Genomic DNA, 26430 nt, shown 5'->3' on the forward strand with positions numbered 1-26430 from the left:
TAGCTTGTTCCATTACAGAAGCTTGACAAGTATAATATAATTGATTTTAAGAGCTAAAGATTTTCTTCATTGATTTATTTCAATTTAATTTATTTTTTATTATGACGACTTAAAGAATAGACTGATCGATTACAGGAACAAAAGAAAATTATTAGAATTATTTTATAAAGTCAATAAGATAACTGAATTGATAAATAAATAAATACACAAAATTAAGAATAAACATGAATCACTGTTACATGTAGCTACCCTATTTATTGTGTTTGAATGAGTGCATATATAGTTGTATCTACATGGTTTTCAAAATGTAGATTTTTAGTCTAAATTTCCGCATCAAAGATTAAAGAGGGGAGAAAAAAAGAAAAACAGGTGACCCGGAAGTAGAATCATCCAAGCCGGAGGTCATCTCTCTTCCATCAACAACGTGCCTCCATGTGTTTCGTGGAAACAGTACCACAGGTTGGAGTTCTGTTCTTTTACTACATTAATTCACTCCGATTGCTGTGCTATTTAAACGCTTGTTTATTTAACTATATGATGATTGTTAGCTGGGAAGGTATTTTCACGTCCTTGTCTAAATTAGCCAAAGTAGCTAACTTTTAGGTGGTTGTTGCTTCGCTTACTGTGTTCCTACTATTAACCAGTTTTATTTTGAGGTTATTACCCTGGATTATAATCTGATTCTAGCGCAGCACATCGGGCCGTTATCAAAGTAGTTTTCTTGTCTGGGACTGAATTATGAACCAAACTCGTGTGGGAATACTGCAGATTTTATGTTTCATGCTTGTCAGAGATGATTCGCTCGGCAGCTAATCCTTTTATGAGTTTTTGTAAATGGAAAATAATCCGCTGAACGTTTCGGCAGGCACATATACCGACACTGAACTTCTCGGATGTCCTCACTTCACGGGACTTTGGAGGAGCCAGCATCAAAAGTAGAAAGGCCAGTCTAAGTGCCACGCAGTGCGTGAATTTCTATTTGTGACTCAGCAAAGACATTTTCAGGGAGAAATTGCCAACCTAACTGTAGCACAGACAGACTGCGCATCAGAGGGTTGAACTGCTTCTGATTCATGCTGTCCTTTAGTTCCTGCAATTGATGAATCAATTGATCTTTCAGGTTAAGAAACAGTCATGACGTCATTGGCCCACCAGCTGAAGCGGCTTGCGCTCCCCCAGAGCGACCCCAACCTGCTGACACGCAAAGAGGTCGCCTCGCTCCTCTTCGACCCCAAAGATGCTGCTTCCATGGACAGAAACACCTTCTATGCTCTCGGTGAGTTCCGCACACACCCATAGAGACAGTCTATGTTGTGTTTTCATTCACAAGGTTGAAACTTTGCCCTCTGTCCACCAGGCTGCACTGGGCTGGAAGAGCTGCTGGGAATCGAACCGGCATTCCTGGAGTTCCAGGACTCTCTGTTCAACCGAGCCTCGATCACTCTGGAACGTAGCGTTCAGTCCAAAGAGGTCAACAAGAAGCTGGATGCTGATATCTCGCTCTTCCTCACACGTCTCTGTCCTTACTTCCTCCTCAAACCCGCTCACAAGTGCATCGAATGGCTGGTTCACCGGTACGCTGCCACCAATAGCGTATAAAATGTTTCCATAGCAACAGCCAACATCCCGCACCACACTTGAATTTAGTGGATGTCAAACTTAAGCTTACATCCAATTTTGTAAGAGATTTTTTTATTTTAGACTTGACAATACCAAGAGTGATGTCACGGCATCATTTTAAATGACTGACAGTTCACTTGAGATACCTGAACGTGTGTGTGTGTGTGTGTGTGTTATAGTTTCCACGTTCATCTTTACAACGCTAACAGCCTGCTCGCCTGCACGCTGCCATATCACCACACCAACATGTTCGTCAGAGTCCTGCAGCTGCTCAAGATCAAAGATGCCACCAACCGCTGGAACTGGCTGCAGGGCCTGCAGGTCAGACGGGTTCATGCTGCCAAATGTCATTTCAGATGGAATCCCAGGGTTCCGTAACAAAGGCGTGATGTATAACCACAACAGAATCTAGATTTAGCTCCTCTAGATGCAACTCTGATTCAGGAGCTAAGCAACTAAGCAGTTAGCATCGCCATGGAAACCTCTAACTGCAGTTGAATGTATGTGAAAGTGCTTTTCTTTTTTTTATTGTCAGAATTTAGTTTCTTTGGTTTTCATCTCATTCTCTTCAGTTCACCACCAACACGTCTCTTTGTTGTAAGTTCTATTAGCCGCTGAATCAGGTGACGTAGCGCCGTGGCGGTTCTGCCCCCCCCCCCCGACCTTCTAGTCCCATCAGTTAAATGTTCGTCTTGTGAAGGAAAACATCTTGTACTTCCTCAGAAACCTGGTGTTCCGCTGGCCAGAGGAACCCTGGTCACCCACTGCTACTCGGACCTGGGCTTCATGGACTTCATCTGCACCATGGTCACCAACTCCATCCAGGTACATGTCACACCACCAGCAGCCAATCAGCAGTCAACTTGACCTCCAAGCTTAAGTTGATTTTTCCTCCACTGAACCATCCTCCTTGTCCTCAGGCGTATTCTGGACTTTCTGGAAGTTGCTCTCAGCTGCGAGTCATCTTCTCCTTCTACGCCTCCACCATCGTCTCTGCGCTGGACGCTGTGGGTCGAGTGTCCGACACCATCATAGCCAAACTGCTGCCATATGTGCAAAAGGTAACGGACGCTCCCAGACATGTTTGTCTAAATCAGATGTCCACTAACTTGTTCATGATCTGCACCCAAAATTTTAAAGGGGAAGTACCTCCTCTCACTTCCTGTCTATTGTCCTTGCAGGGGCTGAAGTCGCCGCTGACAGACTACAAGGCCGCCACCTATATGATCGTGTGCCAGCTGGCGGTGAAGGTGGTGATGGAAGCCAGTCTGGTTGACACGCTTGCGATGCACATCAGCAAGTCTCTGCTCAAAGAGCCCGTGTTAGCGAAGGAAGGTGTGGGCTGCCTGGTGGTGCTGCTGCAGACCCAGAAGGAGGGCGCTGCCGGGTTCAGGTAGGACCCTTGCCGCCGCCAGTGCTTGTGTTCAGTGCGTCATGTCTCCTTTCACCTGGCTCATGCGTGCCCTCAGATTCTGCAGCCGTCTGTGCTCCATGCCGGCGCTGGTTTCCACTCTGCAGCTCATGGCAACGACTCACGACGTCAGTCCTCTCCTGAGCTACCTGCTGCCTCACCTGGTCCGCGCCGTGTTCAGCGGCTCAGGTGAGACGGACGACATCGGCGTGTTGGAGTCCATCCTGCAGTCTGTTCCTCTCACAAAAGGCCTGGACCAGACAGTAGCTCGGTAAACACACAGCACCCTTCATCCACCACAACCTCGCCGCGGGTGTAGAGACTCGTCTTCCATCATCGTCAAGCTGCAGTAGACATGAGTTCATCTGTCAGGATGGCTGAGGCTGCTGGGAAATGACCTGCATCTCTGAACTAGGAGGACAAAAATGAAACAAGTGTCCTGGACAAAATCAAACTTTCAATTTTGGTGAAAAATTCATGTGTCAAACGTTACTGTAGCCCATCTGAACCAAACTCCAGTCAGAAAAGAAGCATTTTAAAAGCCGTGGACGGACCTGAGCATATTGATGCTGTTGATTCCACATAACTTTGATCTGTTCATGGCAATTAAATCCCATGTGTTTAACCTCCTTCCTAAATGTGGTTTTGAGTTGCCAGACAGAGAAACAACAAATTTTCCTCATTAATTTTGTTTTTGTTATCAGTCCTCTGATCAGCAGCTTCATCTGACATCAGCTGATGTAACCAGAGTGTGTTCATTCCTGCAGTTTGCTGCTGGACGAGTTTCTGAGTCAGACGGAGCTCTCTGCTGACAACGTCTCCGCCCTGCGCCAGCGTCTGCTGCCGCTGGTCCGACTGTTTGAGTCAAAGTGAGTCTCCTCAGCTGCTGTGTGGTGTTCAGATGTTTGGTGTTTATTCAAACAGTTACTGACAGAAATGGACATTCATGGTCGCCCCTCAGTCTTACTGATGTGAACAAAGGTGCATCCCTGTGTGCTCGTCCTCCGTCAGGTACTGTGGAGCTCTAGACAGCATCCTCGCTGGTCACGTGAGTGACATCAGCAGCACCGAGCAGAAAAACCTCTTCCATCAGTTCCTCTCACTGTCCATGAGCAGCGGAAAGTACCAGGTACCTAAACATTCATACAGAGAGGCACGAAAAAAATGCAGATTCTCAACCTGGAACCATCAAATCTCTGAATCCCCAAACTTTTTTCTAAATCTTAAAATAGTGACGATTCATTAAAACCACTTCAATCCACAGTTAAGATGTCACTCCAGCTAAAGATTACAAGCAGGAAGAAACGCCATGAATACTGAGGTGTGAAAATCTTCATACAAGCGAAGTCATTTTTCTTTACAAAGCTGAAAATCTGGTCTGGCTCTAATAAATGATGTGATTTTGGTGAATTTCATGAAAACAAAGCTCAAGCACGCCATTGGGTTTCTGGGTTCAGAGTCTTTGTCCTGCAGAAGCGTCATGACTGAAATATTCCAAATGTTTCATAATCCTGAGTCTCTTTGTGCTCGTAGATTTTGGGCGACTCTGACACGTCGCTGCTCCTCAGCCTGAAACACCCGCAGCCGTCAGTCAGAGTTTTGGCGGTTGAGCACCTGATGGGCGTCATCACCTCCGGACAGGTAGAACTGGAGACTCTGCTCCTCAACTTGATTTCTATCTCTGCAGGAAAAATGGCAAAAAAAAAATTTTAAATCCTCTAAATGGACTTCTTCCTTTCAGCAGCAGAGTTTGGATGAAGGCTTCCTGAAAGATGCTGTCATGGACCGCTTGAGGGATGACGTGCCAGAGGTCGTGACTGCCGCTCTTAAAGTTCTGGAGGTCAGTGAGGTCGTGTCAACAAGAAACCGCTGGACTGGAGAGGCGGCATTTGATCCAATAGAAGAGGGCTTTGTTCTAAAATCATTGTCTTGTTTTAGATGCTGCTGGGTGTTCTGGACTCAGAGAACGTCGTGTCGTGGTTGCTGTCGCTGCTGCTCAGGATCGATGTGTCGGTGGCTGAGAACTGGTCAGTAAAGTACACACTTCCAAATCTGTTTGTTCTTATTATTCCATCTATGTGAAATTAAAAGTTAAAGCGGCTCCAGACCCTTTTTCTACAGTAACGCTGTTGTCTCCATCAGGCTGCCGATTCTCACAGAGGTGGTGCGTTTACTATCCGACCCCCGGCTGGGAAAGGGGGATGCCGAGTGGCAGCAGAAGGTGGGCTGGAGCCTGCTGCCCCTCTTAGTCATCACCACCTCTTGGCCGGACTCTGCCCAGCTCCGCCTCACCTCCTGCATCGCTCGGTCCTCCATCATCACCCAACACCCGCTCACCCTGAACTGGGCTGAAGGTAACCGAGACCCCTGATGTCAAACACCGAGACAGAGTCTGACCAATCCTGACTGTGTCTCCTCTGTCCACACAGAGCTGGACGACCTGCAGAAGCGCAGCTCCGATCCAGACTTCATCGGTTTGGCTAACCAGCGTCTTGTGTCTACGTTGACAAAGAATCTGGCAAATATGGAGCACTTCGCCAAACGTGACGCTGTGAGTTCTCATATCACTACCACTAGAAATCTGCTCAGAATGCCTCTGCCAGCACAAAACACCTCAACTCAGGCAAACAAAGCTCCAAGTGTTTCCTCATCTACTAAACATGCTAGCAGGTTCACCAGGTCTGAGCTCGTCACACAGCATCTTATATAAATGAGCTCACAACTGTTCGGTCCAATATGGTCAACATTCTAGTTGAGAATGGCCTGTAATGTTTTAATGACTTCCTGTAATTAATCCTGTACAGAAAAAGTGTTCAGACAGATAAAGATAATGAGAATTTTAAGTCCAGGCTCTGTGTCCCGCCCCTTCTCCACTGTGATTGGACAGGTGATTATACAGCGATGGAGACGAGTGACGCACTTTTACAAAAAGTTGAACATTTTTCAATTTTTTTGTGGCCAGAAAACAAACTCTGAGCACCGTGTGTGTGTGTGTGTGTTTGCCTGTTTGCCTGCCTGCCTGCCTATCAGCTGGAGAAGCTGGTCCAGTCAGTGGAGCAGCAGTGGCGTTCCGGCCTCCGAGGGCGAGCGTCCTTCCTGGTGATGATGGAGACTGTACTGCTCAGCCTGGGCGAGCTGGGTGAGACGGAGCACCTGCTGACAGCTCAGAGGGTCTACATGGGGCTGGAGGGGCCCATACTGGTCTTCATCAGGGACGACGATGACATCCAGGTGAGAGGTTAAACAGGAACGTGCGCGTCATGTGATACCCGCCGCTGTTTTCTTACTTACTGTGTGTGTCCTCAGGAAGTGACGTATCCTGCTGTGTCCTGCCTCATGCCCTTCTCCGAAGCTCTGACTCAGTACCTGAACAGGTGTGAGCAGCGACCAGGTGAAAGGATCGACCGAGAGTATGGCTTTGTGATGATGTCACTTCTACGAGACTTCATCATCTCGCTCAGGTGTCACGACGCCTCCTTCAAAGGTAAGAACCCCTCGGATTTCCATCGCATCAGAGCGTAGTCGTGACGGCTCTTGATGAGTGTTTCTTTCTGACAGGTGAGGTGTGGTGGAACCCGGAGAAGCTGGACACAAACACTTGCTGTTACCTGGGACTCATTTGCCGTCTCTTCAGAATTGTCATCAGTGGCGCCGGTGAGGGAACGGCGTCCGGCAGCTTCAGAGAGCTGATGAAGCTGCTGGTCCAGGTATGAGATGCATTCAGGTGCTGCAGGCTTCTTAATGTGACTCAGATATAATTCAGTCTTTCCCTCCTGCAGGTCCACCTGCGGGAGCCATCCACACTCTTCAGGTTCCTGTGTGTGCTGTGGGGGTACAGCAGTAACCACGGTGACCAGCTGGATGTGCAGGTGGGCGCCGTCCTGCAAACTCAAGCTCTGTGCATGGGCGGAGCTCTGCTGAGCACCCAGCCTACCACCACGCTTGCTGAGCTGGCAGCCGCCGACTCGCCTGGTGAGAAAAAATATCCCTGGTTGGTCATTTTTATCACATCACATGTTGCTGGGTAGAAAATGTGACGCCTGTGTAATCGATGATAATGATGATGATGATGATGATGATGATGATCATCATCATCATCGGTTCAGTCAGGGCACATCCTAATACGTCTGAACAGGCCCAGCTAAAATGTCACGTGACTTGGGGTTTAGTTTCATAATTTTTTGTAAGATAAAAGTCCCCATATTTAACAAGCGTGTGTGTGTGTGTGTGTGTGTGTGTGTGTGTGTGTGTGTGTGTGTGTGTATGTTTTAGTGGTCCCATCCCTGCTGGGCTGTCTCACCTCCCCGGTTCGGGAGGTCCGGAGGGCGGCCCTCGGCGCTCTGCGGAGCCTATCAGCAGCCAGCACCTCTCCCTTCCAGCCAATCATAGAGAGGCTTCTGAAGACCTCTGAGGAGATAACTGCAGATCCATCATACCTGAGCACAGTATGACCCTCAATCTTTGCATTCATCAATCATCCATAGATCGATAACTGAAACTGATCAGTTGTTGGAGCTCCAGTGTTTCTGAGCATCAGTTTCAAAATAAGATCTGACGCCGTGTTCCTTTGACCCTTCAGAGCCTGGGCAGGTTACACGAGGAGACTTTGTCGGCAAAATCAAAGTCGCAGCAGAAGCAGCTGCAGTCATCGATGCAGCAGCTGCTGCAGAGCGTTCAGACCCCCTGCTGCCCGTCGTACAGCGCCAGCAGCCTGCTACAAGCGCTGAGCCACGTCAGCGGTCAGGTGAGAGCAGCGGACACCTCAGCATCCGCTTGAAATAAAACCAGAGACCCGATGCTGACTCTTCTCTCCTCCGTCAGTCTGTCCTGTTGGCCCTTCTTCCTGTGCTGGATCGACTGCTGCAGAGCGGCCCCGACACGCCCCCCCTGCTGCAAGATGAGGCCAAGCTGATGCAGCTCGTCCTGGGGAAGTACAACGAAGCCTCTGCCCCACTGCTGGCTGAGGACCAGAACTCTCTGGACCTGTTCATCAAAGCTCTGAGGACCTCCACCGTGCCGTACCCTGGCATCCCCAGCTGCCAGATCATCGCTCTGGAGCAGGTCCGGAAGAGACAAAAAACTAATCTGGGTTAAAGTCAGAATTACATTTAACATTAATCTGCATTCCATACTTTTATGAAAGCGGATTTACAAATTAATCTTAAAAAAATGTTTTAAACTGTGTCAAATTAAAAAACAAACCACAACAACCAGTTAACACCAACAGTGGTTTAAGTCTGGTTTGACCATCGTTGGTTTGAACTGGTTGTGGGTTTTGGAGTGTTTTCAGAGAAAACCAGGACGCAGGCAGTAAATCTGTAGGATGGTGGTTGTTGCTAACATGAGCTCTTGTGGCTGAACTCACCTGCAGATCACCAAGTCGTTCTTCGCAGCTCTGGGAGATGAGAAGGTGCAACAGAAGCTGCTGTCGGTGATGTTTGACCTGCTGGCGGAGGGCAGGAGTCCGCTGGTCGCCAACACCATCAGCAGCGTCTTTAAAGGGGTGAGCCGAGAGAAAGTCTACACTGCCACCTTTTTCTGGTGCTGCGACGTCAACCAGTATAACGTCAAACATTTGACTGTCCCAGTTTTACGTGATCCTGGTTCTGTTTGTTGTTCTGACCCACATCGTAAATCCTCCTTTCTGTAGATTGCAGTCGACGGTCAGCTGGTGGCCAATGAGCTCGCACCGCCAGAGAAACCCAAAGTCATTGTGACGGTGCAGCAAACTCGGCGGAGCAAAATTCAGCAGAGGTGATGCTCATTTCCTTCTTGTCTGTGTAAAAGCGTTCATTCACTCCGTCGTCCTGCGGCCACGTCCGACTGATCAGGGACATTTCTGTCCTACATGATCAGAGTTTGATTCCACAGTCGGTCTGACAAGTCCCTGTTCTGACTCCGTTCATCTATGATTACCGGGACAGGCCCCGCCCCCTTATCTACCTGCAGTTACAGACTACCTTTTGACCAAAATCAGTAGAACCACTCATCCGAACAACTTCTAAGGACTTTACCGTGGATCAGACACACGGTTGTTGTGACAGCCAAGTCGCTGTAGATTTAGAAAAGCAGATGAGCACATGGACTGAATCGCACCGGCCACGTTCCCGCTTCTGCTCTGAGAAAACTCTGGGGTAGCGAAAAACAAAAATACCTTTAGCAACTTGAGACGAGAGTTAATGAAGTTGTTGTCCTCATGCAGGAAAAATGAGGAGAGCAGCGATGCTGGTCCAGAGGGGGGCGCCGTGTCCTGGCAGAGAGTCACGCTGATCCTGGAGCTCCTCCAGCACAAGAAGAAGCTGAAGAGAGCCCAGATGTTGGTGCCGGTTCTGTTCTCGCTGCTGTCCAGGTAACAGGCTCAATGTGTGACCGAGGAAAAGTCCTCTTATCTGAAAGAACCTCAAATGAGTAGGAACGAGCTCCAGCCAGAAACAAAGGTGCTTACCGACACCCAAATGTGTCCCGTGTTTCAAATAATAGTCCTAGAATCAAAAATAAACTTTATGAATCCCCTTTTAATGCGTCCCCTCAATATACCACACGGGATTGTATGGAAGTCTGTGGCCGCCAGTATTAAAATGGTATTTTAACTAACTTGAAATGTCCTGTGGAGGTTAAAAACCCAAAGCTGATGCGTGTGTGCCGTCTCCAGGAGCCTGGAGGCGTGTTCAGGTGACCAGACCAACATGGAGTACACCAAGCAGCTGCTGCTCAGCTGTCTGCTCCACGTCTGCAACAGACTCTCTCCTGAGGGACGGCCTGTGGGGGCGGGTAGGGCCTGAACCGCTACTTCAGCTATGGCAAAGGTGTAATGGCGCGGTGTGTGATCTCACGCCACCCGGTTAAATTGATTTTCGTCTGCAGATGTCCTGGATGAAGACAGGTTCAGCGTGGAGCTGGTGGTTCAGTGCATCAGGGCGTCGGATGTCCCGCAGACTCACCACCACGCTCTGCTGTTGCTGGGCACCGTCGCCACCATCTTTCCCGTGAGTACGCCAGGGCCACCGTCCGTCACTGTCGTAGAATATTTGAGTTTGAGTCACTGAGGAGTATCCTTGAGGCTCCCACACACCACGTGCGTCTTGTGGTTTAATGGGTTCCTTTAATTCTGGGTTCATTTTATCTGTATTTTCTAACTGAACTCGATATATTGACACCTTTTTTGAAACTTTTTTCGTAACGTTTTTGTTTTAATGGTGATGCCTTCCAGTTGTCCTTCAGCTTAGCTGAAGACCAACCCAGACAAGGCCCTCCAGCTGCTGTCAATCAAACTCTTTTCCATTTTAATAATTTAATATTTGTATATTTGAAAATAACAGATTTAAATGTGACAACTGGTGGACAAAGAAACCGAATGCTTCCCTTCACCTCCTCCCTCCCCCCTCCAGGAAAAAGTCCTGCACAACATCATGCCCATCTTCACCTTCATGGGCGCCAACATCATGCGCCTGGATGACGCCTACAGCTTCAGAGTCATCGACAAGACGGTTCAGATGGTCATACCTGCTCTGATCCAGGTGAGAGCTCCAACGCCGTCACCTCTACGTGGCTCAGAGGGATGACTGACGAGACCGTCGCCCGTAATTTTCAGCCTCAGCTTCTTTAAGAAGTCCAAAAATGTTTTCTGGATTTTCATTTCACTCAACATTGACATCTTTTTAATTCTTCAAACTAAAATGTTGGGAAATCTGAATTTCTGTTGTTGAATCTGACCGTCATTGTCTCTCAGGCTCACCATCTGTCAGACGGAAGGTCGTCAGCTCACGTGGACGCCGTAGTGACGAAGATCATGCACGTGTTTGCCGACGCGCTGCCTCACGTGCCGGAACACCGGCGGCTGCCCATCCTCACTCAGCTGGTGACCACGCTGGGCCCCGCCCGCTTCCTCTGGGTCTTAATGCTCCTCCTGTTCAAGCTGCACGCCACGCACACCACCGTCTCTGCGAGCGAGAAGGCAAGAACGTTATTGATCTATCGGGCATTGCACGTTTCCAGTTCCACATGCTGAGGTCCGGTGGTGATGCCTGTAAGAGGAAGGTTACAGTCGGCCTGATGTTTGATGTTGGGTTCCATTCGCTCAGGGACGAACGTAACGTGGGGAGAAAACAAAGCTAGACCACATGATCTCATCTGATCCAAAATAAGTGTTTTTGAAGCTTTTTGCTTGTCGTCTTGTTGATTGATCTGAAAAAACACAGCATTTGAATGTTCTTCCAATGGCTTAATGTTCGTTTGGCATCTTGAAATCACAACCACACCGAAGTTGGAAGCAGAAACCTTCAGTCCAAACTTCTGAGACTGAACTGAAATTTGAAATGAACTCAGCCAGTATCGTGATAACAGTACGTTTGTAAACTTTGTGTTGTCCTTCGGTAGAACGCAGCTCTGGAGAGAGACGTGGACTTCTGGGTCTCTCTGTGCTGTCAGTTCGAGGTCGCCGAGCAGCTCACGTCTCTCATCAACATCCTGCACTTCCTGCTGCAGCTGCCCGACGACAAAGACGACGGTGAGACGCATGAAACAAAGCAGAGTTCCGCAGACTCGAGCTTTAACTTCGTCATCGCAGAAAATCATGTACCAGGAGCTCATCTGACTCGTCAGACTCAGATGTACTCAGAAACTGGTTTTGGAGGATCGTAGAGGATAATGACCATTTCCATGAACCATAAACATTTAACCAATCAAAATTTGCTCCCAAAGACATATTTTCTGTTTTATATGATTGATTTTTCCATCACTTTGACTGAATTTGGTTTAGTTTTGGGACGTTTAAAGACAGATGGAGACATCAGGCTCCAACTGATTCTCTCCCTGCTGGACATTCATCAGCTAAACATCCGATCAGTTTACAAGCAAAAACAGCAGGTGAACTGGTCGTCATGTTGGGTCGGTGTGTGACGCTACCCCTCAATCACGTCTACCTACAAAAGAGCAATAAAAGTGACGAAAGTTGCCGGTGAATCGGAGTCACACTCTGTGTCTGTATGACTGAATGTTTTTGTTGTCGGCAGCTCCGGTAAAGCGCTTGGCCAGCCGACGAGGAGCCAAGAAGAAGAAGGTGGAGGAAGTGGAGAAGGTGGTGGAGTTGATCTTCAGCCTGGAGGCTCACAGCGGCAAAGAGCTGCGACACTTCAAGTTCCTGAGCGTCTCGTTCATGGTGCAGCTGCTCGGCTCGACCGGCTTCATCGGAAAGGTGGGTGGCGTCCATAATGTTTTCAGTGAACCAAAGAAAATCCTCCTGAAACTACAGATGCGGTCGTGTGTTCCAGGTGGCGGACGCCGGCGACTCTGTGGAGGAGCTCCAGCAGCTGCAGCAGCGGTGAGTTTTAATGTGAAAAATAATTTATTCGGAACATTCCGAGATCTTATCGGGTCTTTTTTTTTTTTTCCCAGGCTGCTGGAGGAGGTCCTGCGCTACATCAACAGCATCGCTCGCTGCGTGGAGGAGAACGCAGACCAACCCACCGCAAAGTTCTGGAGAGTTCTGCTGAATAAAGCCTACGATGTTCTGGATAAGGTTCGTTATACACCGACTTTACCTCTCTTCTTCGTCATCGCAGCACCGACTCATTCTTCCCTCCGTCCTCTGTCAAGGTGAACGCCCTGTTGCCCACGGATACCTTCATCACGGTGATGAGGGGGCTGATGGGGAACCAGCTGGCGTCAGTCAGGAGGAAGGCCATGGAGCTGCTCAACAACAAGCTGCAGCACAGAATGCAGTGGGAGGAGCAACAGGTGGGCTGACCCCCAGCAAAGCGCTTCATGTAACACAAACATAACTGATAAAACATTGGAAGATGTTAATTAAATATTCAGACAAATTACTGTGATACAATTAAAGGAAAAGCAAGTGAGGATCAGCGGTAAATGTTTGAAATATCAGAGCATGAACCAACTTACAGAGCACGACTGGAAACGGCTCTTAGTTCACCATGAAAAGACATCACTTGTATCTGATGTCACTCATCTGTTCCCTCCTTCCGTCTGTCAAAGGTCACTGTGCTCTTACAGCTGATCGGCGACCTCCTGACCCTTGTAGGTAAAGGTCACAGTAAGGTCACAGACGAAGAGGAGGCGGAGCAGGCCATCAACCGACAGACGGCCCTCTACAGCCTCAAGCTGCTGTGTCGCAACTTTGGCAGCGACCACCAGGAGGCGTTCGTCCCAGTCCTGCTGCAGACGGTGGAGCTCATCACGTCACCTGAGGAGGAGAAGAACGTGACGGGCAGCGCGTTACTCTGCATCGCGGAGGTGGTCAGCACGCTCAAAGCCCTCGCCATCCCTCAGCTCCCAAGGTCAGCACATTGGGACTGTTCCAGGTCGAGATGAGAGCGTTTCCACCTTTCACTCTTAAAATGTCTGGTTGTCCTGCAGGTTGATGCCGGCGGTGCTGCACACACTAACAGAACGGAAGGAGCTGCTGACCAATGAGATTTACCTGCTGAGCGCCGTCACCGCCCTCCAGCGCGTCACAGAGACGCTGCCACACTTCATCAGCCCGTATCTGCAGGACACCACCATGCAGGTGAGGTTCCACCTTCAGGACAACATGAGGAGAGTCACTAAACCCATGTGTGTTCATTTAGGTTTACACTGTGGTTGTTTTCAAGTTTCTAGTGTGTCATCTGCTGCTGGCGTCCGTTCAGTCTCAGTCTCAACGCTAAACTTGGGTTTTCACAAGTCACTTCCTGTTCCTGCAGGTGTGTCGGCTGACTTGGCTGATGGTAGACTCCTCCTCCTCCTCCTCCTCCTCGTCCGCCAAATCTCAGCTGTCGGTGCGTCTGGCCTCCCTCAGGAGTACCCTGGCCACCAGGCTGCCCCCCAGGGTCCTACTGCCCGTCCTGAGCAGGTGCTACAGCGTGATGGTCGTCGACAGGAAGGTGGGCGGGGCTTTAAGAGTGTTGAGAATTGTTCTGGGATCAGTGAATGAAGAACCAAATTTGATTCAAGCGGTTCCCCGCAGGGTCAGCTGGCGGCGCTGATGAGCATCCTGAAGGAACACCTCAGTCACATGGACCGAGATCAGCTCAACAACCACCAATCAGAGCTCACCAGCTTCTTCCTCGTCGCCCTGGATTTCAGAGCCCAGTTCTGCCAGGTCTGTCCGTCCGTTTGTCTGGTGTGTTGCGTGTTGTGTTCTGGGACTAACCTCCGTCTGTGCAGGGTGACCTGGTGAGGACGGCAGACATTGAGGGCTCTGTGATCGAGTGTCTCCTCGCCATGGTGATGAAGCTATCGGAGGTCACGTTTAGGCCGCTCTTCTTCAAGGTAACAGAACTCCCCGATGAACATAAAGAACCTCCTAACCGCTTCCCTGATGACATCACTAATGATCGGGTGCTTCCCGCCGCAGCTGTTTGACTGGAGTAAAACAGGAAGTAAAGAACGTCAGCTGACTTTTTACCGACTGTCTGACTGCATCGCCGAGCGCCTCAAAGGACTGTTTGTCCTGTTCGCTGGAAACTTGGTGAAGCCGTTTGCAGACGTCCTCCGATTGACCAACATCTCCAAGACAGGTGACGCACATCCATCTTTAACATTTTAGGATTTAATATTTCATTATTACCTTATCAGTCTTTGACTTATTTTATTTTAGCTATTATTTCATTAATTTGTTTTTAATTTAATTAGGCTTCTCTTTTTTCCCCCGGTTATCTACATGTTTCTTATTCCTGGAGAGCTACGCATGGAAATACATTTCTGGTTGGAAAAGAGAGAACAAGTTAAATTGGTGTCCCAATTTTGAGATTTAAAAAAGAGACTGACTTTTAATTTACTTTATAAAAATCTCCTAATTTTGCCTCTTTATCTCATCAAATGTGGCTTATTTCTGTCAGGGCTACATTTGTGTCCCCTGTCAGAAACGGCGCTTGGTAACCGTTTCATTTCTACTGAGTCGTGACTCTTCAAACTGATCCAGCATTGAAAAAGGATCAAACTCATCTCAGACGTCAACCTCACTGTGATGTGGCGGTGGGAATCGGTTTGTGATGGTTGGCGTCCACCAGCCAAACAAATCGATCATTGTCTGTTGGTGGACGGGTCCATATTTACCCTGATGTGACGTCTTTGACAGACGAGCCTCTGTTTGAGTCGGACCACGACACTGAGAAGCGCTGCCTGCTGCTCCGCTACGTCCTTGACTGCCTCTTTAAGATCTTCCTGTATGACTCCCAGCGTTTCCTCAGCAAAGAGCGAGCCGACGCCCTGCTGATGCCGCTGGTCGACCAGGTGAGAGCCGACACGTCTTTCTCTCAGTGTGACAGGAGGAGGTGCACATTAGTAAATCCTGATCCCTCATATTCCTCCAAAACTCAACATGATGACCGACATGTGGCCAAGTCTTGCCTTAAATTGGATCATTTCTGAAGGGAGTTGTGTGTGTGTGCGTGTGTGTGCATGCGTGTGTGTGTGTGTGCGCGTGTGCGTGCGTGTGTGCGTGTGCAGCTGGAGAACACACTGGGTGGAGACCAGGCGTACCAGCAGACAGTGACCCAGCACCTGGTCCCCTGTGTGGGTCAGTTTTCAGTATCGCTGGCTGATGATACTCAGTGGAAAACTCTGAACTACCAGATCCTGCTGAAGACACGACACACGAACGCCAAGGTGAGACCACACCCACCACCTCTACACACCCGTGTGGTCATATTCTCCTCAGAGGAACCAATAAGTCTGCTGCGTTTTTACTCGTCGGTGACAGAAAGGGAACTTCTGAGCAGGAATGGAATGTTAAAAAAGTAGAAGCAGGTGCTGACCTGTTCTGGCTCCGCCTCTTCTCAGGTGCGTTTCTCATCGTTGGTGATGCTGATGGAGCTGGCGGCGAAGCTGAAGGAGAACTACATGGTTCTGCTGCCAGAGACCATCCCCTTCCTGGCTGAGCTGATGGAAGGTGAGAGAGAGCGTGTGCACGCACACGCAGGTGTCATCAAGTTGGATCATGTTGATCTGTACTTTTATAAACAGGGTTATCAATATTGTGTTTAAGACACACGCTGTAAATAATCCAGCACCAGAGCCGATCCGGTTCACAGCCGGTGACGGTGTTGCTCCTTCACTCTGGTTCTTCAACACTCTAATTTGCCAAAAAAACAAAAACAAATGTAAAGATCTGACTGATGCTGTTTTTATTATTATTAACAATAATGATATTCATATTGTACTCAACTGCCTGGACGCGTCTTGTGACTTGTGTCTTTCAGATGAGTGCGAGGAGGTGGAGCAGCAGGTGCAGAAGGTGGTTCACGAGATGGAGAACATCCTGGGAGAACCGCTGCAGAGCTACTTCTAACACACACACACACACACACACACACTCAAAACCACACGTTGACACACACTTCCACCTTTTGATTTGTAGAGGAAATAAAGGTTGAATTGGGCTGCATGAGGTGCCTGATGCTTCATTTCTGAGGTTGTTAAACTTTCCTGTTCTAGATCAAACAGAGCTCTGCGTCAGGCGTCGCCCAGACTTTGACGTTTGGTCACCTGATCTGACGACGTAGCAACCAGCTGATGCATCATTGATCTGTTAATATTGTTTTTTAATTCTTATTATAAATGTAGTTTTAGTTTTCAGTTCCAGCACACTTAATGTGATAATTTGATTACATTTCTATTTTTACTCTTCAATTTTAATCATTTTTAAACTGGTTTTATTTGTTTAAAAAAAAAAAGTGTGAATCACAAAAGTGGCAACAAAAGAGATGAAGACTCTGCAGAACGAGTGTGAAGTCCTTGGAAAACATCTGAAGGATTGGCCACTTCTTTATGGTTGTATCTGCGTGCACAGAAATCTACCTATCAACTGATAACGTCACACCTCCATATCGTCGTCGCGGGAAACGTCACAGTCCTGCCTACTGGGAGGGGGAGGGGGGGTGGATTTTTAGGAGGCTCCGGTGCGTCCCGGTGACAGTCGCGTGTCTTAGAGCAGTGGAGTCGACATGAGGAGCGCGAGGACTTTGCTGACCGTCTGCAGACGTCATCATCATCATCACCACCGCGTGCGGTCGGCGGGGATCATCGGTGCACCTTTCTCCAAGGGTCAGGTGAGGTCGCGGGGCACCAGTTCCCGGTAAGGGGCCAGCAGCTTAGGGGGACCGACAGTTAAATCTTCCCCTGTGGATGTTGTGCAGCCGCGGGGAGGCGTGGAGAGAGGACCGGACGTGATCCGAGCTGCGGGGCTGCTGGACGGACTGCGGTCCCGAGGTGACGTCACTACCTGATACTGTAAACTAGTGTGTGTGTGTGTGTGTGTGGTCTTCACCGCCAATAAATGAAGCTGCATTTGTGTGACGACTGCACGAATTCAACCCGCCGCGTTCATCCTGGAGCGGAGAGAAGAAAAACAAATAAAACACGTGACAGGAACGTGTTAGCTTTAGCTGCAACAATAATAACAATAATAGTCACCATTCCAAAACCCACAAAACAGTGCAAGCTGGCACCTGCAGAAAGCAGCGAGCATCCAGCGGCGACATGAGCTCCGGTTTCAGAGAAGGACGTCAGATTTCATCCATTGACTGAACACCGTCCAGCTGAACAGGCGCTCCTCACTCTTGACAGATTAAATCAATTTCCTCTGCTCCTTCACCTAAAATAAATGGCGGTTTTCTTCCCTACAAAATAAAATGACACTGCATGTACATGCAACTTGCATGTAATTTAAGGATTGTGTGTGTGTGTGTGTGTATATATATACATATATATATATATACACACATACACACAAACATTTGTAGTAATTTTGAAAGTTATAGGTCAGTGATTGTGTAAATGTAAACCAACACATCTCTCCAGGCAGAACTCAGGACCACTGACCTGAAAAGATGCCACCCAGACAAGTAAAAAAAATAACTTCTTAGTTTGAAGGTATCAATATTCATGATTTAGTAACTTCTCAAAAACATCAGCCTTTAAACATTTATGCAAGAATCTGGGTTTTTCTGGAGCTTGTTCGGCCATCTTGGTTCCTTTTTATGCTCTGGGATCCGTCACGTTGACTTCTGGGCGAGACATAACACGAGTGACTGCTGGAGGATGAGTGCTGTTCTCAAGTATTGAGAAAGTCGAATCAAGGCGCTCGCACACGACACTTTAGAAGGAACCAGTTTGTCAGCATTATCAGGTGTATAAGTTTAGCAGAGGGAGACAATAATCCAGTCACGTCTGATAAGATACCAGTTTCACCAGCAGCTGGTTGTTCTGTCTGGTAAAGACTTCAGACTGCAAACCAAACATTAATAACGTTCTCTAATAGCAGAGGGCGTCGTGGGAGCCCGGAGGTCATGCAGGCCGTGAACCAGAATACTGAGACTATTTCAACAGTGAAGTATCCCTGTCCACAGGCTGCGCAGTGAAGGATTATGGGAATTTGTCGTTCGAGGAGGTGGTGTCTGACGAGCCGGTTGGGAAGGTGAAGTGTGTGCGGGCGGTGGGCAGCGCCAACCGGAGGCTGTCTGAGGCGGTGAGGGCAGTGAAGACAGACGGACACACCACAGTGATGCTGGGAGGAGACCACAGGTGAGCTGGTCAGGCAGGTGAAGAAGGTGGACGTGACCTCCAGTATTAAAAGGTGTCAACTGTGCATTGTCTATAACGGCCAGCGGGGGGGCGACTGTGTGGAATTCTTTGATTAAATGAGTAAAAACAGTAAATGAGGTGACAATTTGCTTCCTTTGTGCATGAATACACTTTTTTTTTCCCCAATTGATGCTTTAAACATTTTATTAGCAATAAAATCTGCCTTTTGATGTTGGGTTCAAAAAAATAAATAAAAAGGGAGACAGCTTTTGACTTTTTTCTTTTAAGGTTTGGTTTTAACTTTAATGTTTGAGGCCCTTTGTTTTGCTTTCCAAAATTCTAAAAAAGAGAAAAGCATCTGCACACCACATACCAAAATCAGACAAGTATCCCGAATAATATCAGGTTTAAGTTGGATCATGAATGCATCCATCTGTCCAAAAAACTGAAAGGTACCCAATGTTACATTCAAATAATCTGTTTTTTTTCAAACTAGTTTCAGCAGGTGTGGCAGATAAAGGAAAGTTTATGTTTGACTCCGTCCCCTCAAGCGTCGCTCCACTGGAGTGAATTGTTAAACTTGGGTGTTTTTCCACTAACAGCAGCAGTGTCATTTCCAGTGAATCATCCACCCACAGGACAAACATGAATCAAACAAGCTGTTTGATCAGCTTCAGTCTGCCAAAGCTGCTGATATTTATAATTAGTCTATCAACAGAAGCCTGGTTCATGGGAAAAGTGTTTTAAAATAGCGAGCAGCGACAGAATAATTTTCATGGAGGTTTCCTGGTTTTCATGGCTGAGGATTAAGTCAGACTTAATCTCCCTTTGATCACAACAGATGAACTCAAAATAAGGCGATGAAGATATTTTTAGAGGAGTATGAGATATTTTTACATGAATATAAAAGAAGGGCTTCAAGATATAATTTTCATATCTATTGTATAAAATCTGGTCGACAAAATAGAATGTACTCAACCTCAAAGGCACTGTTTATTTTCCTAATAACAGCTGAAGAAAGGAGGATATTTTATTAATAAACCTGACAGTTACATATGCAAGCTAACGGATGCTAAAGCTAACAGACGCTACAGCTGAGTCAAGCTTCAGCTAACGGTCGCTAAAGCAGACAAGTTCATGTTAACACCTCGTCAGAGTTGGGTTTGGGAAGTCCCTGGAGTCTTCAAGTAAGTAAGTAAGAAAATAAGGGGAATAGTTAAATTTAACTTTTCTTCAAATGCTCAAGTATATCATTTTAATAATTCGCAATTCAAGAATATGTTAACAAAAAACTCAAAATTTCCTGGTCTTTGTTATTACCAAGTTCAGTGTATGCTTTGGTATTTTTGGAACGCTTGGCTTCACTGGTTAGAAAAATTGTAAAAACTTCCAACATTTTTTTTCTGAAATACCATTATCAAAACAACTGTTTCCACATGTGAGCTGATTTTTTTTTTTAGGTCATCAAGAAATAGCTCTTAATACCTCTATCACCAACTCCCAGATGGCTCCGTGTTTCTTAATCTTTTGTTCAGCCTGGCGATTGGCTCCATCCACGGTCACGCGGCGGCGGTTGGCGAGCTCAGTGTCGTTTGGGTCGATGCCCATGCCGACATCAACACTCCACTGACCTCACCCACCGGCAACATCCATGGACAGTCCATGTCCTACCTGCTCCATGAGCTGCAGTCAAAGGTCAGCTGTAGGTGGCGCTACAGCAAACATCATCAACACTAAAAACAAACAACGCTGTGAAACAGGAAACAGAGCAGATATCTGAGTATTGAAACGTGTCCACCAGCACTGATGATTCTTCTGTCTGCTCTACTGCCAGATTCCCATCCTGCCGAACTTTTCCTGGATGAAATCGTGCGTGTCGGCTAAGGATGTGGTGTACGTTGGACTGAGGGACGTGGACCCAGAGGAGCAGTAGGTTTCCCACTTTGTCTCAAGTCAAATCCATGGAGACCAGCATGTTTCTGGTCTGCAGGTGGTGAAGGAGTAACTAAGTACATTTACTAGAGGACATTAGCAACAACACCACCATTCCTGCAGACAGACTGGTGAGATCTTTTGCTTTCAGCTACATCCTGAAGCTCCTGGGTGTGAAGGTGTTTTCCATGTCAGAGGTGGATCGGCTTGGCGTGGCCAGGGTCATGGAGGAGACATGTGACTACCTCTCTGACACGTAGGTTTGATTCCCACGTCACAACTTGTGCAGATACATCGCCATATCACATTGGGTCATTGTCCCGGTGGACGGACTTCCCTTAATAATTATATATAATATAATAACCTGATATCCCAAATCTTTGCTCAGTTTCCTCACTCATATCATCTTAAAAAAGATTAGTTTTGCAATTCATCTTTTTAATTATCGGTCTCATGTCTTTATACTTGCTACCAAAAGGCCAACAGATGAACTGAGCGGGCTGATCTGGGTTCAGTCAGCCACCAGTGGGAGACTTTTAAGCACCGGTGAACTATGATAAATAAACTAAAGATAATTGTATTTAAACAGGGTGAAGAAGCCGATTCATCTGAGCTACGACATCGATGCCATTGACCCGTCTGTTACCCCGGCAACCGGGACGCCAGTCGTCGGAGGGCTCACCTACAGGGAGGGAGTTTACGTCGCTGAACACCTCTGTCAGACAGGTATGAGACAAAAATTCAGATTCTCTTTTTGGGGGGGGGGGGGGGGTGAAAATCTTTGAGTTTATAATTTTTTGGTTAAAAAAATGTTATGTTGGTAATTTTACAAAATGAATCTCTATTTTATTGTTAGTATTATTGATGGGCCACCGTTACAACTACCAGCAGAAGTAAAGAGGACTTAACAAGCTAAGTCTGTTTCCTGTAAAGCCAATTAAATGTTCCCGTGTCTGTAATAGGATGTAGCCCGTTCTCCGTCCCATACAACGAGGAGATCATTGTTCGTTTCCCAACTGAATAATTTGGTAGAACTGAAGTTCCTTCTAAGGACGGGTCTGAACACAGACCCAGAACCAGGCCTAGAGAAGACACGCGTGGCTGTGAATACATCCATCCAACACTGACTGACTCAAAGAACAAGGAACCAGGACAGGATGAGCTCGTCCTGGCTTGTCAACAGAAGGACCGACATGATTCTGAGCACACCGACTGAAACCCTTCCTCACAAGTGGAACTGATCATATTTCAGTCCACCGCTGCGAGTCTAGAGGCGCTTTCACTTCTAGTACCTCAGAAGTCTTAACGTGGGGTTTTGCTTGGGCAGGTCTGCTGTCGGCGGTGGACCTGGTGGAGGTGAACCCTCTGAGAGGTCGGACAGATGAGGACGTCCAGTCAACAGCCAGAACAGCAGTCGATCTGCTGCTGGGTTGTTTCGGACGGCTCCGTGAGGGAAACCACCCCCCAGACTACTGCATGCCAGAACCTTGATGAGAAGAAACCACCCTGCACCTGATCGCCACCCCGAACACCTGCAGGGGCTGCACCGGTTTAATGAACTTTACGTTACAGTTTTAATACCTGGGAGGGGACGTCAGTGAACCGCAAAGGCTTCAAACCAAAGAAACACCAAGTCATCAACCTCTGCTGCCCAGGACTCGATGACAATAAATTAGAAACACCTCTCCCTCTGTCTGGTTGAGTTGTGGAACCGATGAGGAAGGCTGACAGGTCGTCACATGAAGTCAGGCTTGCTGTTTCCACTGTTAATGCTAAGCTAGTCAGCTCCAGCTTCATGGTTCAATCTGAGACAAGAGTTTCACCAATCTTCATTCCAATGCTGTCAAGTCCAACAGCTATTCTTAAGCGCTGTAAACACCGCCAGTGTCTCGGAAATTTAGCACTTTAGGTATAAGTACATGTAGCTTTCAGTCAATCAATACATCTTCTTTTTTTTTTTGTAAATCCAGAAATCGCAGATCGCTCACCCTCAATAGGCTCAACCTAAAAATCCTCTTTCTTTAGCTGTTCTGAGGCACGAAAGCCACCTACCTGGTGTGAAAATGGCAGTAATGCCAGCTGGTCGAGGCAGATGGCCGCACACGAGGCGTCGTCCTCTCCAAAGGGAGCTTTTCTTCAGCACCGCTGCCTCACCGGTGAATTGCTGGGCCTCTACTCCTCTCTTCCTCTCTTGACGTTGAGCAACGCTTAGGGCCGAATGCTCACGGTGAGACTGCTGCTAGCAGCAGAACAATAAACTGAGGAGAATGAAGCATTAATGCAGACGCCACACTGGGTGTGCCAACCAGGGACAAACCAAAGCAGAAATGGGAAAACTTTGTGTGTTAAGCAGCATTTAATTTGCATTATCCAGACTGGAAAAACACTTTTCACATCAGAAGACATTTTATCACACAGCCACTCCAGTCTCTCTCACACACACACACACACACACACACACACACACACACACACACACACACACACACACACACACACACACACACACACACACACAGGAGTGCAGCTCAGATTTCTTTGCATAAAGTAAAAGTTGCGCTAGTTGAGGCTGAAAGGCTGCAGCAGTGAAGAAACAGAGTCCACACTTAAACAGGTATTTTCTTCCACCGAAGCTTTTTTTTTTTTTTTTAATTTAATGTGTGATGAAAATTTCAGGTCAACCACATTCCATTTCTGATTAACTCTTATCAGACTTGATCTCCGAGTCATCACGCGTCATGTGACCCCTCCCAGAAGAAAATAAGCTCTAAGCCTTAGGCGGGCGCTGTTGTCAGTGCGAGCAGGTGTTAAAGTCCCCATCTGATCGCACTGCAGGGTTCACGCTCATCAATACATGCCTTCAAGTCAAACTTTAATTACCATAGAGGCTCCGACACGTCCGTGGATGAAACACAAATTAAAATCATGTCAAAATTTACCATTTACATAAAACTAATGAAAAGCTATGCGGCTTTGATACGACACAAACACGTACTAAAAGAGAATGGAGATTCTTCAAACTTAACTGAACTAAGTGTACTCCAACACGAGAGTATTTGTGAATTTCCATGAGTTTTCCCAAATTTTTCTGGCCGATTTACTTCTCAAAAACTTCTCCAGGCCTGAAACGTTTCATGGCTGTATGAACTCTTCAGTATGGACAGGATTTCGCTAAAATGAGTCTCCGGATGGAGAAAGAATCGGTGAACTGTCAGTTATTTGTTTAATGCCAGGTTTTCTGTTCCAGGTCATCACACACAGTCTATATTAACATTCATTTGCAGGAGTACTTAATGTTTTACCAGGGTGAGATATTTACTTGATGGCGCATCAAATTATCGTTGCAGATCAGATCGGAAACTTAATTACTTAATTCATCAAGCAGGCTTGTCTGAGTGTCATCCAAAGCCTCCGTCAACACTGTAACTGCTGGCTCGGTTACCTGGATGAGTGTAACAACTCTAATTTGAGTGAAACAACTCAAGTAATTCTGCAGGAAAACTTAACTGCGATACTTTCACATTTAGGTGAAGTGGAGATTAAATATTCTGCTTTTTTTTTTTTTTTTTTTTTTTTTAAATCCCGTAGGATGTTTGTCTTCACAGCTCGTACATTTAGGCACATTTCCAGAAAAACGCCCCACAGGTGCCTGATGTAGTTGGTTGGTGCCGTTAACAGCAGTGAGCCGCAACTGGAAGTACATCGAGTTTGTAAATCAAAGAAAACTTGAGAGATCCTGTTGGCTCCAGATAAGATGTAATGACCAGTGGCCCTGAGGCCTTGAGAAGGCCTCCATTTAAAAATAGCTCAACTCGTGCTGCGTTCATGTGACAGCTGCCACAAAAACTACCCAAACCTCACGTCACGCTCGATCTGCCCTTCGGTGACGAGGCTTGATCGTTCAAATAAAGGAGAGGCGGCTGGCGAGCCGGTGGAACGGAGCACAGACGAGAACGCAGCCAGGCTCATTCATGTTTGTCTCTACAGAGTTAATGACCTCCAGGCTGAGACCACCTCAACACACTCAAATTGTATTGGTGGAAAAATAGGGGCGGCGGGGGCCGTGACAGGAGGCGGGGCCGCGGCCTCGCTCCACCTGAGGTCAGCCAAGATCAAATAGTGTTGCAACGCTCTTATTCTGAAAAGCAGAGGGCACAGAATGAAGAGCCTGACTGACAGCAGATTTCTGGGGTTGATGGTGAGATTTGAGAGTACTTCATTCCCAAGATAATGCACACCACAGGGTTGCAGTGGGATGAGAATTTTCACTGCTACAAAACTGAACTCGCGCTCACCACCGGTGAACTGGAGTCACTTCTCTTACTGAAAGGAACAAGGAGACGCTAACTTGCTGTGGACGGACAGTTGGACGGAGTAGGAGTATCGCCCCTATTTCCCTGCTGCATTATAATAACAAAGTGTGTGTTTTATGTTTTGAATATTGATCTGAAAGGACTTTCCAGCAGCCAACATTCTGGGGAGGGTCAGTATCAGCTGATGAAACTGGCCGCGGGTTCCCTTGACACAAAGCCGTTGGGATTGTCACATGGATTGTTGCTGATAAACACATAATTAAAGAAACACAGTTTATGGTGAGAAACATTCAAGAAGTTTTGAAAAGCGACTCTTCAGACGACTCCTGGAGTCAAACAGGAACTCCAAAAGTCAGCAGGATTCGTCGCGTTTGTGCAAAAGTCTTTTTTTTTTTCCAGGCATCTAAAGAAGACAGGAAATAGACGTTTGATCGAATGCTCCACGCTGCCGTGTGAGACATCCTCACAAGTCAGTATTTGTCCTGTTGGACCACACCTGCAGTGTCCAGACAAGCAGTTGATTATAAAAAAAAAAATGAAATCAAATATAAAATTGCTTAAGTCCACATGACACCAGTGAGAGAGAGGAGTGTTTGACAGGCATCACCAGATCAGCTGATTAGACTCATTCTGTGATAAATAAAAATATAGAGAGAATAATCAGATGATGTTGGAGTGTAAATATGAGAAATGTTTTGGCACACAAGAATTTAATAATCAAGACACCTTGAGTGGTGTCTTGTTTCAGGTCTTAAGGCAAATTCAAACACGCACACACACACATTCACTCTCTCCAGATAAAAAATGTGTCAGACCACGTGGAGACTCAGCAGCTCGGTGGGAGGCTGAAGGAGGTGGAGGTCAGTCAGTCTCCTGGAGGCTGCAGCGCCTCCTGAACTCCTGCCCTCGTTCATGGATCCACTTGTTAGACACTGTGAAGGAGGGAGAGGAACGCGATGATCATTCTCTCTTTTGAGAGGATAAACAAGGTTGACAGGCCGCCATCTTGCGCGTCTTGAACTCACCCCACTTGTTTCCCACTAGAACGGGGCAGGCAGCATGTCGGGTCCGATAGTCTCCTTCTCCACTGGGGTACAGATTGTACCAGAACACCGCCGTGCCCTGGTGAGATGTGACACAACGCTCTTCACACAGTTCAGCTTCTCACGGCGAAACGAGAAATGTTATCATTTGAAAAGAATTCATTTACAGTCACGGCAGAAGCACAAATTGATCAGTCACGTGTTTTTAATTTTTTCTCACAGCCGTTTGCAAACATCATCTTACAAACCAACAGCAGAAAAGTAAGAAATACTAATAAACACGAATAAAATACAGAGCACTAAAATGTAAGTAAATGAAGAATATATGTCTCATGATAAAAACAAGATGCATTGTGACAGTAATTCAAACCTCTTCCCTGTAATACTGATGGAACATTTCAGCTGTACTTTATGTGTGCTGTACCTTCTTTGGCTGGACAGCAGCACCGACATCAGTGAAGACTGTGGCGCCCCCTGCCTGTACGTCACTCATCTGCAGCGTGAAGGTGGGAGGTGGTCAAGTTTAAACGGTGGAGATAGAAAATCACATCAAACACCAACACCTACGGTGGTTTTACTTACATAAAGC

At 47.2% G+C, this 26430-nt stretch overlaps 3 protein-coding genes and 1 long non-coding RNA gene across 9 annotated transcripts in view; 2 read left to right on the forward strand and 2 right to left on the reverse strand.

Moving 5' to 3' along the window:
* Positions 1–301: 301 nt before the first annotated feature.
* On the forward strand, positions 302–16415 carry heatr1 (HEAT repeat containing 1). 4 transcript variants are annotated; one of them, XM_086195150.1, is made up of 45 exons: positions 407–459; positions 866–943; positions 1121–1276; positions 1358–1574; positions 1800–1941; positions 2344–2445; positions 2541–2681; positions 2802–3013; positions 3090–3302; positions 3799–3900; positions 4043–4160; positions 4565–4672; positions 4773–4871; positions 4970–5058; positions 5174–5385; positions 5461–5582; positions 6062–6262; positions 6338–6515; positions 6590–6738; positions 6811–7003; positions 7304–7476; positions 7611–7775; positions 7853–8092; positions 8403–8534; positions 8682–8785; positions 9234–9380; positions 9684–9802; positions 9896–10017; positions 10420–10548; positions 10761–10985; positions 11408–11537; positions 12043–12224; positions 12301–12350; positions 12425–12548; positions 12626–12766; positions 13025–13326; positions 13406–13556; positions 13732–13911; positions 13995–14129; positions 14195–14299; positions 14385–14547; positions 15108–15262; positions 15479–15637; positions 15812–15920; positions 16231–16415. In XM_086195150.1, the coding sequence occupies exons 3-45, from the start codon at positions 1135–1137 to the stop codon at positions 16317–16319; spliced, it is 6471 nt and encodes a 2156-aa protein (XP_086051276.1). In that variant the 5' UTR covers positions 407–459; positions 866–943; positions 1121–1134; the 3' UTR covers positions 16320–16415. The 4 variants fall into 4 exon arrangements, with proteins under 4 accessions (XP_086051275.1, XP_086051278.1, XP_086051276.1 ...); XM_086195149.1 differs by lacking the exon at positions 866–943 and having other exon boundaries at positions 302–459; XM_086195152.1 differs by lacking the exon at positions 866–943 and having other exon boundaries at positions 302–459; positions 4776–4871.
* LOC147239961 (uncharacterized) lies at positions 1728–8342 on the reverse strand. The gene is made up of 3 exons (XR_015111467.1): positions 7332–8342; positions 3999–7000; positions 1728–3442 (listed from the first exon to the last, which is right to left on the reverse strand). It is a non-coding gene; the product is annotated as an uncharacterized LOC147239961 (long non-coding RNA).
* Positions 16416–16907: 492 nt separating the features above from the next.
* arg1 (arginase 1) lies at positions 16908–22172 on the forward strand. Its single transcript, XM_086195163.1, has 8 exons — positions 16908–17079; positions 17167–17239; positions 18379–18553; positions 20089–20248; positions 20388–20482; positions 20637–20741; positions 21075–21211; positions 21813–22172. Exons 1-8 carry the CDS (start codon positions 16975–16977, stop codon positions 21974–21976), a joined length of 1014 nt encoding a protein of 337 aa, XP_086051289.1. The 5' UTR covers positions 16908–16974; the 3' UTR covers positions 21977–22172.
* A 1854-nt stretch (positions 22173–24026) lies between these two features.
* The window catches only part of LOC147239963 (prolyl 4-hydroxylase subunit alpha-1-like), a 10852-nt gene continuing 8448 nt past the window's right edge, over positions 24027–26430 (reverse strand). For all 3 annotated transcript variants that reach the window (XM_086195160.1, XM_086195159.1, XM_086195161.1), the window contains 4 exons: positions 26424–26430; positions 26266–26334; positions 25824–25920; positions 24027–25730 (listed from right to left, as the gene is read on the reverse strand). The exon at positions 26424–26430 is cut by the window's right edge and continues 59 nt beyond it. In XM_086195160.1, the coding sequence (XP_086051286.1) occupies positions 25660–25730; positions 25824–25920; positions 26266–26334; positions 26424–26430 (244 nt within the window). In that variant the 3' untranslated portion in view covers positions 24027–25659. The remainder of the gene's footprint in view (positions 25731–25823; positions 25921–26265; positions 26335–26423) is intronic.

The sequence above is a fragment of the Aulostomus chinensis genome, chromosome 23 (assembly GCF_037954235.1).
Source record: "Aulostomus chinensis isolate RoL2024-O1b breed Wild chromosome 23, RoL_Achi_v1.0, whole genome shotgun sequence".
NCBI classification, from domain to species: domain Eukaryota; kingdom Metazoa; phylum Chordata; class Actinopteri; order Syngnathiformes; family Aulostomidae; genus Aulostomus; species Aulostomus chinensis.